Source organism: Manis pentadactyla, chromosome 16 (genome assembly GCF_030020395.1).
Source record: "Manis pentadactyla isolate mManPen7 chromosome 16, mManPen7.hap1, whole genome shotgun sequence".
Lineage (NCBI taxonomy): Eukaryota > Metazoa > Chordata > Mammalia > Pholidota > Manidae > Manis > Manis pentadactyla.
The window spans coordinates 25705450-25721165 of record NC_080034.1 but is presented as its reverse complement, the minus strand read 5'-3'; the positions used below and the strand labels follow the sequence as shown (position 1 = coordinate 25721165).

The window sequence follows — 15716 nt, the reverse complement described above, 5'->3', positions numbered from 1 at the left end:
CAGACAAAGTCATGGCTTTTGTCTAGTTCATAGTGGTTTTAAAAAGAAACAGTCAAAAAGTCTCTGCTCTCTTTAAAAGGACTGTAAGTTACTTGCTTCATTCGTGGGAAGCTTACAGAACCAAGAGGCCAAGTAATGCAAACAGGAGTGGAGCACAGGAGGACAGTGGGGACACAGGATACTAGGAACTGTTAGGGTACCGGCTGAATCCTTACAACCACCCTTAGAGAAATGAGTTACTATTTATTAGGTACCCAAGTCATCCTAGGGGTTTTATCATCCCTTTTTATCCTACCTTTCACTGATTAGGAAATGGAGGCTTAGAGAGTTTAAATTACTTCCGTAAGATTCTATATGACTATGGCTGGGAATACCTTGATTGAAGCCCAGTTCTATCTGAAACTGTTTACCTACTCTCTCCCCAATAGAAGGCTGGGGTCAAGATTTAATTCCTCTTTGCAGGATGTATACTAAGCATGTTGCCTGACACAGAAGGTGCTCCACAGGCAGGTGTCACAACTGACCCCAAAGGCTTAGTTTTCCCTTAGCCTATTACAGTTTGCCTTTCAGAGGGCAGAATTCACTTCACATCTCTGCCTTGTCTCCTTCGTGATCTTACCAGATTTCATTAGGTGTTCAGTTTTGTTTTTCTATCTCACAACCAAGTCCATTGCAGTCATTTTTCCCCATAATAAGAAGGGGGAAAAAAAGAAAAAGGGGAAATTAAAAATGCAATTGAGAGAAATGTAACCCTCATTTCACTTAAATATACTTACAGACACAGCATTGGTGAGAGAAGCCCAAAGTAGTAACAGCCCATATTTGGGACCATTCCGTTTATCTGACTCCATCTCTATGATATCCAGCAGAGCCTGCATTAATGTCTGGTTAGAAGAAATAAATATTGTTCAAACTACAGCTATGTGACAAAGACTGATCTAAATAAACAAAGACTAAACAATTTTCTTTAATTTGAAAGATACTATTCCCACCATTCCTAGGTGTGCAGTTTGAGACATGCTAAGCGATTTACATACTTACTGGTTGTAAAGTAATTAGGAATGGGGACTTTTGATTTTGTTCATCAGAGTTTTTCAGTTTTCCTCACATAGATATTATATATATTTTGTTAAATTTACATCTAAATGTTTAATTTTTGGGGATGATAATGTAAATGGTATTGTTTTTAATTTCATATTCCACTTGTTCATTGTTGGCACATAGAAAGCAATTAACTTTTGTATATGAACTTGGTCCTGCAATCTTGCTATAATCACTTATTAGTTCCAGTTTTTTCTTTTGTCAATCCTTCTGGACTTTCTATTTTTATCATGACATCTGTGAACAAAGACAGTTTTATATCTTTCTTCTCAATCTGTATAACTTTTATTTCCTTTTCTTGCCATACTGCATTAGCAAGGTCTTCCAGTACTTGTTGAAAAAGGGTGATGAGAGGGGAATTCCTGCTAAATGGGTTCCCGTACTGATTTCCATACACCAAAAAATAATGCTTGAGACACCTTCTGGGTGTCCTATAATTCAACTCAATTCAACTCAACTCTGACATTACCCAGAGGTAGCATCAAGTTCTACAGGTTAACGGTTCAGTCCTACAGGATTGCCTCTCCCTACTACCCTGCTTTAGGTACCAGTCACAAACCCAGGCTATTACCTGTGCTTCTGACTGGCTGTGGATTGCAGATTCCAATTACCCCATCTTTGGACTTCACAAGAGTCACAAGTCCAGGTGGTCTTCTGCACTCTGACCAACTGGCTATATGAATCAGAGGTTCTCACAACCCCTTCCTTAGGTTAGATTTTTCTAGAGCATCTCACAGAACTCAGAGAAACATTTTATTTACTGGATTACCTGTTTATTATAAGAGGATATGATAAAAGATACAGGTGAATGTCTGGATAGAAAGGATATGTAGGGCAAGGTATGGAGGAAGGGTGTGGAGCTTCTATGCGTTCTCCAAGTGCACTACTCCGTCCAAATCTCCACAAGTTCACCAACTCAGAAGCTCTACAAACCTTGTACTTTGGGGTTTTTATAAAGGATTCATTACATAGGCATGATGGATTAAATTATTAGCCACTGATGATTGATTCAGCCTCCAGCCCCTTTCTCCTCCTCATAGGTTAGAAGGTTTAGTTCTAACTAATCACATGATTGGCTCCTCTGGCAACTGACCTTTCATCCTTAGACAACCCAGGGGCATTCCAAAAGTTGCCTCATTAATGTAACAAAAGACACACAGCTCTCAACACTTAAGAAATTCTAAGGGTTTTAGTAGCTCAGTACCAGAAATGGGGACTAAGACCGAATATGTATTTATAGTTATAAATCACAATATCACACTTGCCTTGTACCAAATCATACTGGGAAAGTTTCATTTCTTCACCATTAAGTATGGTGTTAGCTGTGAGATTTTAGTAGATGATCTTTATCAAATTGAGTTTTTATTCCTAGTTTACTAGGAGCTTTTACCTCGAATGGATAAATATTAGATCTTTATCAGATGTTTTTTCTGCATCTATTGATAATATCATGTGATTTTTCTTTTTTTAGTTTATTATTGTGATGGATTACATCAATTGATTTTGGAATGTTGAGTCAATCTTCTATACCTGGGATGAATCCCGTTATGATCAGGGTGTATTTTTTTAATACTTTTTTGAATGTGATTTACAAATATTTTGTTCAAAATTTTTCATCTATGTTTACGAGAGAGATTGAACTGTAGTTTTTTCTAATAATGTCTTTGTCTGGTATTGGTATTATGGTAATGCTAGCCTCATTGAATGAGTTAGGTAGTATTCCCTCTGCTTCTATCCTCTGAAAGAGATTGTGGAGAATTGGTAAAAACTTTTCCTTAAATGTTTGGTGGAATTCATCAGTGAACCTACCTGGTTCTGGTTCTTTCAGTTTTGGAAAATTATTATTGATTCTATTTCCTTAGTATATTCGGACCAGACCTACTCAGATCATCTATTTCTTTTTGTGTGAGTTTTGGCAGATTATGTCTTTCAAGGGGTGGTCCATTTCATTTAGATTATCAAATCTGTGGGCATGGAGTTTTTCAAAGTATTCCTTTATTATCCTTTGAATTTCCATGGGATCTGTAGTGATGTCCTCCTATTTCATTTCTGATATTAGTAATTTGTGTTGTCTCTCTTTATTTCTTACTTAGCCTGGCTAGAGGCTTACTGACTTTATTGATCTTTTCAAAGAACCAGCTTTTTATTTCATTGATTTTTTTTCTATTGATTTCCTGTTTTCAATTTCATTGGTTTCTTTTCTAATTCTTATTTTTTTCTTGTTCTTTCTTTGAGTTTACTTTGCTCTTCTTTTTCAGTTTCTTAAAGTGGAAACTTAGATTATTGATTTTATATCTCTTTCTTGCTAACATATGCAATCAATGCTATATATTTCCTCCCAAGCACTGCTTTCACTACCTCCCATAAATTTTAATATGTGTTCATTTTCATGTGCTTCAAAATATTTTTAATTTCTCTTGACAGTCATTCTTTGACCCAAGTGTTGTTTAATTTCCACATATCTTGGGATTTTCCAGTTGTGTTTCTGCTTCTGATTTCTAGTTTAATTCCAATGTGGTCTGAAAGCAGACATTATAGGACTTCTATAATTTTAAATTTGCTAATGCGTGTTTAATGGCCCAGAATGTGGTCTATGCTGGTGAATGTTCCATGTGAGCTTGAGAAAAATGCTGTTGTTGAAGTAGTCTATATAAGCCAATTATATCCAGTTGATTGATGGCGTTGAGTCCAACCATGACCTTACTGATTTTCTGCCTACTGCATGTGTCCATTTCTGAGAAAAGGTTGTGAAAGACTCCAACTATGATTGTGGATTCTTTTATTTCCTGGACGTTCTATCAGTTTTTGCCTCATGAAGTTTGAAACTAAGTTACCAGACACATACACATTAAGAAATTTTATGTCTTTGTGGAGGACTGACCGCTTTGTCACTATGTAATGCCCTTTATTGCTCACAGCTCTCCTTTCTTTGAACAGTCTGCTCAGTCTGAAACTAATATAGTTATTCCTGCTTTCTTTTGTCTAGTGTTAGCATAGTACATTTTTCTACATCCATTTACTTTTAACTTATAGTGTCTTTATTCTTAAAGTGGTTTTATTGTAGGCAACATATAGTTGGGTCATGTTTTTAATCCATTCTGTAATCTCTGTCTTTTAATTGCTAAGAGATTATTGATGTAGTTGGATAGTATCTACTACATTTGTTACTTTTTGTATTTGTTTCTTATTCTTTGTTCCTACTTCTGTCTTCCAGTCTTTTTCTGCCTTTTATGGTTTTAACTGAGCATTTTATATGATTCCATTTTCTTTTCTTTCTTAGCATATCAGTTATAGCTTTTTAAATTTTATTGGTGGTTGCCCTAGAGTTTGCAATACCCATTTCCAACTAATTGAAGTCCATTTTTAATTAATACTCTACCACTTCATGGGTAGTATGAGTACTTCACAATAACAAAATAAACTGTAATTCCTCCTCCTGTTCCTGTGTCATTGCTATCACCCATTACACCTATATGTACACATAAGTATATATATATATATATATATATATATAAAATACATAAGCATACATAATTGAAAATATTGTTGCTATTATTTGAACAACTGTTACCTGTTAGATCAATTAGGAATAAGAAAAATAAATTCCTATTTCACCTTATTTCTTTTTTTGATGCTCTTCTTTTCTTTATGTAGATCTGAGTTTCAGACCTTTATTATTTTCCTTCTCTCTGAAGGACTCCTTTTAACATTTCTTGTAAGGCAGTTCTATAGCAACAAATTCCCTTAATTTTTGATTGTCTGACAAAACTTTTATTTTTCCTTTGGTTTTGAAGGATAATCTCACAGGGTGCAGAATTCTAAGTGGGTGGTATATTTCTCTCAACACTTTAAATATTTCTTTCCACTCTCACTGCTTGCATGACTTCTTAGGAGAAATTAGGTATAATTCTTACCTTTGTTCCTCTACAGGTATTATGTTTTTTTTCTCTAGCTTCTTTCAGGATTTTTTCTTTTTTACTTTCTGTAATTTAAAACTGTAATTTCTGATATGCTGAGGTGCAGTTTTTTCATATTTATCTGGTTGGTGTTCTCTGAGCTTTCTGGATCTTTGGTTTGGTGTCTAACGTTGATTTGGGGGAATTCTTAATCATTATTATGTAAAACATCTCTTCTGTTCCTTTTTCTCTTTCTTCTCCTTCTGGTGTTCCCATTCCATATATGTCACACAGTTTGTAGTTGTTCTTGGGTATTCTGTTCTTTTTTTTGTCTTTTTTTCTCTTCATTTTTCAGTTCTCAAGGATTTAATTGATACATCATCTAGGACAGAGATTCTTTCCTCAGCTCTGTCCAGGCTACTAATAAGGCCATCAAAGGTATTCTTTATTTCTTCATTTCTGTTACAATGTCTTTTATCTCTAGCATTTCATTTTGGTTCTTTCTAAGGATTTCTACCTCTCTGCTTGCATTGACTATCTGTTCTTGCATGCTGTCTACTTTATCCATTAGAGCCCTTAGCATATCAGTCATAGTTGTTTTAAAGTCTCAGTCTGATAATGCTTGATAAGTCCCTGCTATGCCTGTTTCTGATGTTCGCTCCACCTCTTCAAATTCTATTTTTTGCCTTTTGGTGTGTCTTGTATTTTTTTCTCGATAGCCAGACATGTTGTACTGGGTAAAAGGGATTGCTGTCAACAGGCCTTTAGAAATGTGGTGGTGAGGTGTGGGAGGGAGGGGAAGTGTTCTATGGTCCTATGATTAGGTCTCAAGTCTTTTAGTGAGTCTTTGCCTCTGGACTGTGAACTTGACAAGTATTTCTCAGTTTTTTTCTACCTACTTTCTTTCAGACATTTTCTGCATCAGCGGATTTCCCCCAGATTTGTCTTTGCCAATGGTCATTCCCCATCACAAGGAAGAATTTCAGACATGAAACATTTTCATTAAGTTACTCATACAGTTTGCATCTTACATAGTTCAGGTTTATGCAACAGAAATAATGGTAGCTAATGATTAGCCATTGCTTGCTAAGGCAAGTACATTTTTTAGTGCGTTACAAGTTTTTAACCATGTGATCCTCACAACTCCAAGTAGTAGATATTATTTTCCTCGCCATTCTACATTTGAGGAAAATGAAGCATGATTAAGTTAGGGAACTTTTCCAGTGGTTGAGCTGGAATTCAGACCCTGTGACCTTGTCTGGCTCTGGAGCTCACTTTTAGCTACTATGCTGTGCTGCTCCATTAGAGACACAACCCATAACTCTCATGGTACCTGTACATGGTACAGAAACTGCATTGTACCGTAATGTAACAGCTTTGCTTTGGATACTATGACTCAGAAAATAACTATTAAATCACTATCAAAGAAAATACATGAGAGGCTGCTGCTGTTACTTAATAAAAGGCATGTAAACATTTCAGAAGTGACTAACCACTCTAAACTCTAAGCTTAAGTAATTAAGCTTTCTGGTTTTAATAATCCCCAGTTTTCTGGGTTAAAGCTGTTGTGAAAAATAGAGGAGTAATGTATTTGTGAAATGTATAACACTATGCCTAGCACAGAGCAAGCACCGCATAAACATTAGTGATGTCTTATTGTTTTCATAATAATGGATTCACAGAATTCAAAGTAATTTAAGTTTAAATTTCATTTGCTGGTTTCTTTCATACTTACAGTATAAGTGGTTATAACACAAAGAGTATATCTCATGAGAAATCCTATAGATGTATTTCATTGTTTGGATATGATATTCTGTAGTACAGCCTTAATTTTAAGTGAAAATACTGGTTTAATAGATATCTAGTATAACATGGTGAAATTACCACATTTGATGCTTATGGTGTGATAAATGTGTGTGTGATATTAAAAAAAGAACTTCTAGTCTTCTGCTTAACTAGGCCATTGAAATTTACTTATGAAATAGAAGGCAAAAGAATCTTTTATTTCCTTCTTAGCCCATGTTAAAAAAATAAAAACTCAGTATGAACACTGATGGAAAACGGCAGTGATACATTAAAAATGAAGTTAAATTGTTCCTGAATGTTCAAACTGAATTCTGTCCTCAAATCTTAAACACTGGATTAGCTTCAGCAAAATTGAAATTTGTCTTTATTCCAATAAGGAGTTGAAGTACCTATGATTAAAAATGCCTCATTTCTTCAGGGTAAAAAAATAAAATAAATGTTATTTAGTAGGGAGTTTTAGCTGGGGCATTAAAAACTTGATTTGCTAGGCCCATAGATTATAGATCTATTAGATGCAGCTTTTTACAAATGTGGCTTTACCCCTAAATTCTGGAAAATAATGCAAATAAAAATGTGTGTTTGAGTCTGTTTACAAAATAGAATCCTTAATGAAACAAAGCTTGTCAATGGAGGTAATTCCACTATGGCTTTCTATTCCCTTTATTCAGGAGGGAGATACTTAGATGTTCACATACTCCTTTTTTCCTAAAGTAATTTTGCTCTCCAGTGTTAAGCAGAGTTGTCTGTAATGACTCTTGCTATACTAACTATAGCAAACAAAAACATTTGCTACCATCTTTAAGTACTAAAAACCTCAAGTGTTTCAGTGATAAGAATAATGGCAAACTCTTGTGTAAGTCCTTATTAAGTTCTAAATGCTTTCCAAATAATAACTTATTTCCCACACCTGTCTGAGGTCAGTGACAAAACGGAGGCCCAGAGGTTAGGTACCACAGCCATGCACCTGGTGATTGGATCTGAGCACAGGAGGTCCAGACGAAATGAATCCCACTCTCTGAGAGTGGGTCTGGAGAATCAGGCAGTTTTGAGGTGATCTCAGAGAGTCTAAACCAGCAGCCAGGGCTGAGAACCATTCTTAGCAAGTGTCAGAACTACCTGGAAGGCTTACTGAACCACAGATTGCTGAGCTCCTCCAAAGAGTGTCGGATTGTTTCCCAAGCGATGATGCTACCATATGTCTAGGGTCCACACGTGAAGAACCACAGATCTAGGACACTTGGCACAGTGATTGCCAGGGCCTTGTTTTTTAAATTATACTACCTTCTTGTACTTGGAGAAGCAATTATTGGCAGTGGCCTCAAGAACAAAGTCTACTTTGTGGAGCTTTATTATTCTTGTCTAATTTGCCATTAACTCCCACCTATCACTGTTGGCACAACCAACTGTACAACATATAATCAATAAAAAAACCTTACAACTATTTTATTTGTTGTCTGTAGCCTTGGTTTTTTCTTATACAGAAGAGGATTAATACCTACTTCACTGTTTTGAGGATATAATCACAAAATTATGTATATAAGTGTCCAATACAGTACTTGGAACAAAAGATGGTATCTAGTTAATCTCATGACTTTAGAAAAAATATATTTTTAACAATTTTAATTAATGTTATCATCTAATATATTTTAGTGAAAAATTCTAAGGAATACTTACCATGGAATTATCTTTTGTGGATTTGTGTGTTTTTATTTCTGGGATGTTTTTCTCAAGAAATGCTAGAAGCCACCTTTTGGATTTTGACCAGTTTCTAGTGAGAAAAAATTTGTGTATAAAGTAATCTGAAAGCACTTTAGGAGTAATAAGTCACAGCATAAAAATAGGAATGCTTATATAATTATTTCTGCAAATTTCTTCATCTGCAGCTAGAACTTTAACTGACTTACTAGTTCACCAGAAAAATTGAGGGGGCAGAGCAGCCACATTTTAGTTGCTCCTGCAAGTAAATCTTTGGCCTCCTATAGGATTAGCATTGAATAAGAAAATGGGACCCATGGCTTGCTTGGTCTATTTTTACTCTGGCTGTCGTTAGTTGTAGGAGGATGAAAAACTAGCACAGTGACCCATTGCTGGGTTAAGTCAGGTAAAGTAAACTGGCTATGATCTTTCTAATCTTTTCAGATCAGTCAGCATTGTAGACCAACTGCCTATAAATTAAAAAATTATGTGTTACTTTGCATTTGAACCATTTATGAACATTTATCTGAGCCAGTGATGAGAAATACATTTGGTCAAACCTACTTTGCCTCAGAGGGAATAAGGACAACCATGTCTGATTCTGAGACTGGTCACCTTAATGATTCAGCACAGTTCCAAACTGTCACAATCAAAGTGATAAGAATAAGCTATAAATGGAATAAAAGGCCTCAAAATAAATTAATTTCATTCTAATTTTCTTTCTCTCACTTTTGCTCCTCAAAATAAATGAAAAAGGAAATAATGTACCTCTCTTCTTTTTCCTCCCTCAATTCCCACACATACCAAAAACAAACTGGTCATAAGAAATAGCTTCTGTCTCTTCCACTTAAATTGTTGTTATATCTACTTAAAACAGAGAAATAAGAGAAATGTATGAGTTGTGGAGAGGAGCTTAGTCAAAGAATTAATGATAAGGAACAACTTTCTACCTTAGGAGATATTCTGGTATCTGGGATGCATACTCAAAACCTTCGTCATAAACTTGAAAATGTTGATGGAACTCCTTGATTTTCTTTTCATTTGTGGGAAACAAACCTTTTTTAAAGAGTGCATTCACTGTGACTGGATAAAGGAGATGTCTGCAAAGAGAAAAACATAAAAATTCAGACCCAATGACCAAAGAAGAGAGGCACAGGGTACAGAAGAGGGCATTATCAGTAGACATGTATTAGACATAGATAAGGAATGTGACATATATTCTTTTGGGAAAAAGTCACTCTTAAGAGGTTTTAATATTTGCCTACTTTGGACAAGTGTGAGATGACACACAGAAATATATTGATTCAATATAATTTCAACAAGGATTTATTTAGCAAATAGTAACAACCATAACTAAGATGAAGACCATGCCTTTAGACAGCAACAAAAAATGATCAAAGAATCAAGGGTAATATTAATCACCAAATTTCCTAATATCTCACAGGACCTATAAATCTGAACTATCGTGTATTTTTTATTGAAGTACTGTCGATATTGAACTATTACATATTGAAATATAGTGCCTATCTTCAATAAATATGTGACTAAAATGATCACTGTGGTATATTTAAGTAAAAGAGTATTAAAGATTGTTATTATGCTCTAGATTAGTAACACTAATACTAGATAATTAACTCTAGATTAGTAACACTTTTATTTACCATCCCTTCCTCACTAGAAATTTTTCAGGATCTCCTTCCCCAAAAGACACTCGAGAACTTGCTGCATTTTGCTATATGTTGGGCATGCTAACAGTTTAGTTGCTTGCTTGTTTTCATTTTTGCTTTTTCCTCTCTTTCTGGACCTCTAACAACGCATTAAATGTAGTTCTGTGTTATGAGTCTGAACCGTGAAACTCTGCTTTCAGCGGCCCAGTATCCCACTGACATGGATCAGTTTACCAAACCTCCTTCTGCATATGGAGTTTTTTTCATGGCTCTATGCCCAGCCCTTACCTTTGCCAGAAAGCTTCAGAAGGTGGCAGAGTGCTCCCAGGATCCCTCCACTGCGCTTCCCTGTCTCACCTGTCTCTCGGCATCTGCCTCTAGGAGGACGCTGGCTCAGTCTTGAGGCCCACACTGATGTGAGTTAGCCACCTTGTCAAGTCTTACAAACACAACCTGGCCCCTTGTTATCTACATTATGAAACTTTCCTCACCCATGCCCTTTCAATGTCCACTTGTCCTAATAATCACAGATTACACTGAATTGTGATATTGAACACAATAGAAAATTCTGACAGATGCGTGACAATTGAGAGGTAAATCTGTGTAAAGCCTACACAATTGTATGGAATGACTAAGGAGAAATTACTGTAAATGTATTAAAATGATTGTCTTGGTGTATTTGCTTGCTTTAAAATTGGAGGGCTAACTGAAAATTGTCCATTTATTAGAATTTAAAAGATCAATATAATTTTTCAATTGCCTAGTTAGGTAGACTTCATTAATCCACCAGATAATTTTTGCAATCCAAGGTATAGGCTTTAAGCTTTTTTATTTCAAAAAAACCCCCCAAAAAAAAAAAAAAAACAGGTTAAAATTAAATAATATGAATTGTACCTATTTACCTTACTAAATTGTTCAGGTCCATCGTCCCATGAGCACCTAAATTCTCCAGTTGTCCGTGTAATCCTTCAGACAGTTGTTCAGTGAATTGATATAGGTTGAAAGCCCCCATTTTCCCTTTCATCACAATATAAAGTTTTTCATGCAGTTTTAAAAATATATTTTTTGGAATTGATGCTGTAAACAGAGAAATTTATTTTCAAAAGAAGCAACAATTCTTTAGAACAAAGAGTCAATATACCTTTACTGTTACTTAGTCAGTAGAGACTAGATCTTCTAGTACATAAAATCACCTCCTGCAAAAAAGCAGGTGAAGATTCCACCAAGACTGTGAGCTACTAAAATTCTGTAGGATGATTCACTTTAAGGGATGATCTATAAGTGGGTGACAAAGAGGGCCTCTGGGAAACACAAATCTAGTGATTTTATTTCCATACTTAAAACCTTCCATGGCTTCCTACCTCTAACAGTTTACAAGGCCTTCTACCATCTTTCTAGATCTCCAATGACATTTCCAGTCCCTTTTCCCTCCAAATCTATACTCCATACATGTTTGAAAACACAATCTTTTATATATCCCAGCATTTTATTGAGCTGTTTTATCTGCTCAGAGCATTCTCTACTTGACCAACCTCACTCCTCCCCCTATACACCCACATCTAAAAGCTATACATTTCTCCTGCTAATTGTTATTTCTCCTTCAAGTGTCTTCTCGAATATCACTTCTACCAGGAGATCTTTCCTAACACCATGAATACCTTTGGCTCCAGAGTTTCTTTTATATTTGTGTTCATGTTCCCTCCAAGATACACATTCCTTGTTGGGTTGAGGTGGTAAGAGCATATATGAGTTTCTAAACCCATTACTCCTTTATATTTTTCTTCCATCCTATATTATTGTCTTCAAAGCAACTTTTTCAAAAACAATTTTTAATTTTATATTTCATTATATTATTATGTTGTAGGTTATATTTTGTGTAAGTTAATTAAAAATAGTTTGTACATTTCCTGAGCATACATCTTCTCTGTGGTAGGGGAATATATGAGAGGAATGTGGAGCTGCCTTGAGTAAATCCTAACATATTTCATCTGTTAAATCTGTTAAATAGAAATGTTTAAACATGAAAATGCCTACGTAAGTAGAGGTAATAAAACTTGATCATTTCCATATGCCTCTGATAGATGAGTAAGTTGGTGTGTTTTTATGAAGAGATATGTGAACTTACAGATAAAAAGCCTTCAAAATATTTATATCCTTTGATGTGGAATTCCACAATTATCAAGAAGCACTAGTTAAAGAATTAACCAACATGCTGTGACTTCCATGTAAACGAGAAGAAATAATCATGTCATTGAACACTGACAGTTTTTATTTTTATCTATTTTTTTAATTAAGATATCACTGATATACACTCTTATGAAGGTTTCACAAGAAAAACAATGTGGTTACTACATTCACCCTTATTATCGAGTCCCCCCCTCATGCCCTATTGCAGTCACCGTTCATCAGTGTAGTAAGATGTCACAGAGTCCCTACTTGTCTTCTCTGGATCACTGACAGCTTTTAAAACAAACTTTCTGTCTTAATGGCAAGAATGGCATGAGAGGCTACATGAAAAAGAAACTAAGAAAGAAGCAAAAAAAGAAAACAAAGAGGAAGAAGCCATAGGCTGTAGAAGCAAGCACAGATACTGTGAAAGGAGAGAAAAGAACCAAGCACAAAGTGAACCAGCTCTGCTTCCTGGGGAGGACAAATGGCATCAGCACTCACGTTTGCAGCCTGGGAAGAAATAAGGGCAGACAGACAGTCACACTGGAAGCATGCTGAAGGGTACAATCCAGCAGAGTCTGAGGATGGAGAATGAAAGGGCATATGAAGCCAAGCCCCACTTACCTTAATAGCCCTATGGAATATGTCAGAAAAGGCCATGTTAAAGAGCTCACTGAGGGGAATCACGGGAAGATGGCGGCGTGAGTAGTTCATAGGAAATCTCCTCCCCAAAACATATATATTTATGAAAATACAATAAATACAACTATTCCTAAAAGAGACACCAGTGGATGCAGTACAACAGCCAGGATACATCTACATCTGTGAGAACTCAACATCACACGAAGGGGGTAAGATACAAGCTGCAGCCAGGTGGGACTCGAATGCTCCCCACCCCAAAACCAGGCCGGAAGAAAGGAGTCAGAACGGGGAGGGAGTGAAAGCCCAGGATTGCTAAACAACCAGCTCTAGAAATCCACACCTGGAGCGCAGATACAAGGTGCATGGGGTGCTGGATATTAGAGAAATGGAAAAGCAAAACCTGTGGGCAGCTCCATGCAACCGGCGCCCCTGAGACAAAAGAAAAGCGAGTACTTTCTGCAAGTCTTAAAGAGACAGGGACCCCATAGCTGGACGAAGTTGTCTAGGCACAGTTAGCCAGCAGCTGGGAATCCCGGGGAAACCTAGGCGCCCTAAACCCTGGGAAGGCAGTGCAGCTCTGAAGCCCCTCACAGCACTAAGCAGCCTGCCAGTCGTTCCTCCAACTGGCGCAGACCCCGACACACCAGCCCAGTAGCAGGAGAGTGGCAGTGTGTGCCGGGGACAGTAGCGCCGGAAGGGACCAGGAGCAGATCCGTGCACCAACGGCACCAGAAGGGACCAGGACAGGCTTGTGCAAGCCCGCAGCGGTGCGACTGAACAGCCTGGGCATGGCTCGCACACACCAGTGGCAGTGGAGCCAGAGGAGCCCGATAGAGGCCCGCGCGCACCTGCAGCGGAGCCAGAATGAGCAGGCGCGCTCCCAGCAGCCGACCGGAATCCCAGCCCAAGGCACAGCCGCCCGGGCCAGACCCAAAGGCTGCTGATGGCACAGAGCTGCCCAGTAGGGGCGCCGCTAGCATGGAGGAGCACACCTGGTGTGCCTGCCACTCCCTGCAGGGCTCCGTGCTGCTCTGACGGAGACCCTGCACACAGCAGCTTAGGGGACTAACCTGGTGGCTGCTCCAGGAGTGCCGGTAACTGTCACATGCAGCAGAGAAGGGCAAGGCATCCAGCAAGCAGGAAAGGACTTTCTTCTCCCAGCTGACACACCCACAACCTGCCTACAGCCACCGCTATCACCATGAAAAGGCAAAAAATTTAGGCCAGTCCAAGATAATGCAAACAACACCTGAGAAAGGATCTGCAGAGGCAGACCTGACCAGTCTCCCTGAAAAAGAATTCAAAATAAAAATCATAAACATGCTGACAGAACTGCAGAGAAATATGCAAGAGCTAAGGGATGAAGTCCAGAGGGAGGTTACAGACGTCCGGAGGGAGATTACAGAAGTGAAACAAACTCTGGAAGGATTTATAAGCAGAATGGATAAGATGCAAGAGGCCATTGATGGAATAGAAACCAGAGAACAGGGACACATAGAAGCTGACGCAGAGAGAGATAAAAGGATCTCCAGGAATGAAACAACAATAAGAGAACTGTGTAACCAATCCAAAAGGAACAATATCCACATTATAGGGGTACCAGAGGAAGAAGAGAGAGAAAAAGGGACAGAAAGTGTCTTTGAAGAAATAATTGCTGAGAACTTCCCCAAACTGGAGGAGGAAATAGTTGCTCAGACCACAGAGGCACAAAGAACTCCTGAGAGACGGGACCCAAAGAGGACAACACCAAGACACATAATAATTAAAATGGCAAAGATCAAGGAAAAGGACAGAGTATAAAGGCAGCCAGAGAGAGAAAAAAGGTCACCTACAAAGGAAAACCCATCAGGCTATCATCAGACTTCTCAACAGAAACCTTACAGGCCAGAAGAGAATGGCATGATATATTTAATGCAATTAAACAGAAGGGCCTTGAACCAAGGATACTGTATCCAGCACGATTATCATTTAAATATGAAGGAGGGATTAAACAATTCCCAGACAAGCAAAAGTTGAGGGAATTTGCCTTCCACAAGGTATCCTCTACAGGGTATCTTAGAGGGACTGCTCTAGATGGGAGCACTCCTAAAAAGAGCACAGAACAAAACACCCAACATATGAAGAATGGAGGAGGAGGAATAAGAAGGGAGACAAATAATCATCAGACTGTGTTTATAATAGCTCAATAAGCAAGTTAAGTTAGACAGTAAGGTAGTAAACAAGCTCACCTTGAACCTTTGGTAACCACGAATCTAAAGCCTGCAATGGCAATAAGTACATATCTTTCAATAATCACCCTAAATGTAAATGGACTGAATGCACCAATCAAAAGACACAGAGTAATAGAATGGATAAGAAATCAAGACCCATCTATATGCTGCTTACAAGAGACTCACCTCAAACCCAAAGACATGCACAGATTAAAAGTCAAGGGATGGAAAAAGATATTTCATGCAAACAATAGGGAGAAAAAAGCAGGTGTTGCAATACTAGTATCAGACAAAATAGACTTCAAAATAAAGAAAGTAACAAGAGATAAAGAAGGACACTACATAATGATAAAGGGCTCAGGCCAGCAAGAGGATATAACCATTATAAACATATATGCACCCAATACGGGAACACCAATATGTGTGAAACAAATACTAACAGAATTAAAGGAGGAAATAGAATGCAATGCATTCATTTTGGGAGACTTTAACACACCACTCACTCCAAGGGACAGATCCACCAGACAGAA

The 15716-nt window shown here is 37.5% G+C and overlaps 1 protein-coding gene across 4 annotated transcripts in view; it reads right to left on the bottom strand.

The window, feature by feature from the left end:
- The window catches only part of LOC118933274 (24-hydroxycholesterol 7-alpha-hydroxylase), a 90988-nt gene that overhangs the window by 61224 nt on the left and 14048 nt on the right, over nt 1–15716 (bottom strand). For all 4 annotated transcript variants that reach the window (XM_057494398.1, XM_036927397.2, XM_057494397.1 and 1 more), the window contains exons 3-6: nt 11068–11242; nt 9449–9598; nt 8478–8571; nt 777–884 (exon numbers count right to left, since the gene is read on the bottom strand). In XM_057494398.1, the coding sequence (XP_057350381.1) occupies nt 777–884; nt 8478–8571; nt 9449–9598; nt 11068–11242 (527 nt within the window). The remainder of the gene's footprint in view (nt 1–776; nt 885–8477; nt 8572–9448; nt 9599–11067; nt 11243–15716) is intronic.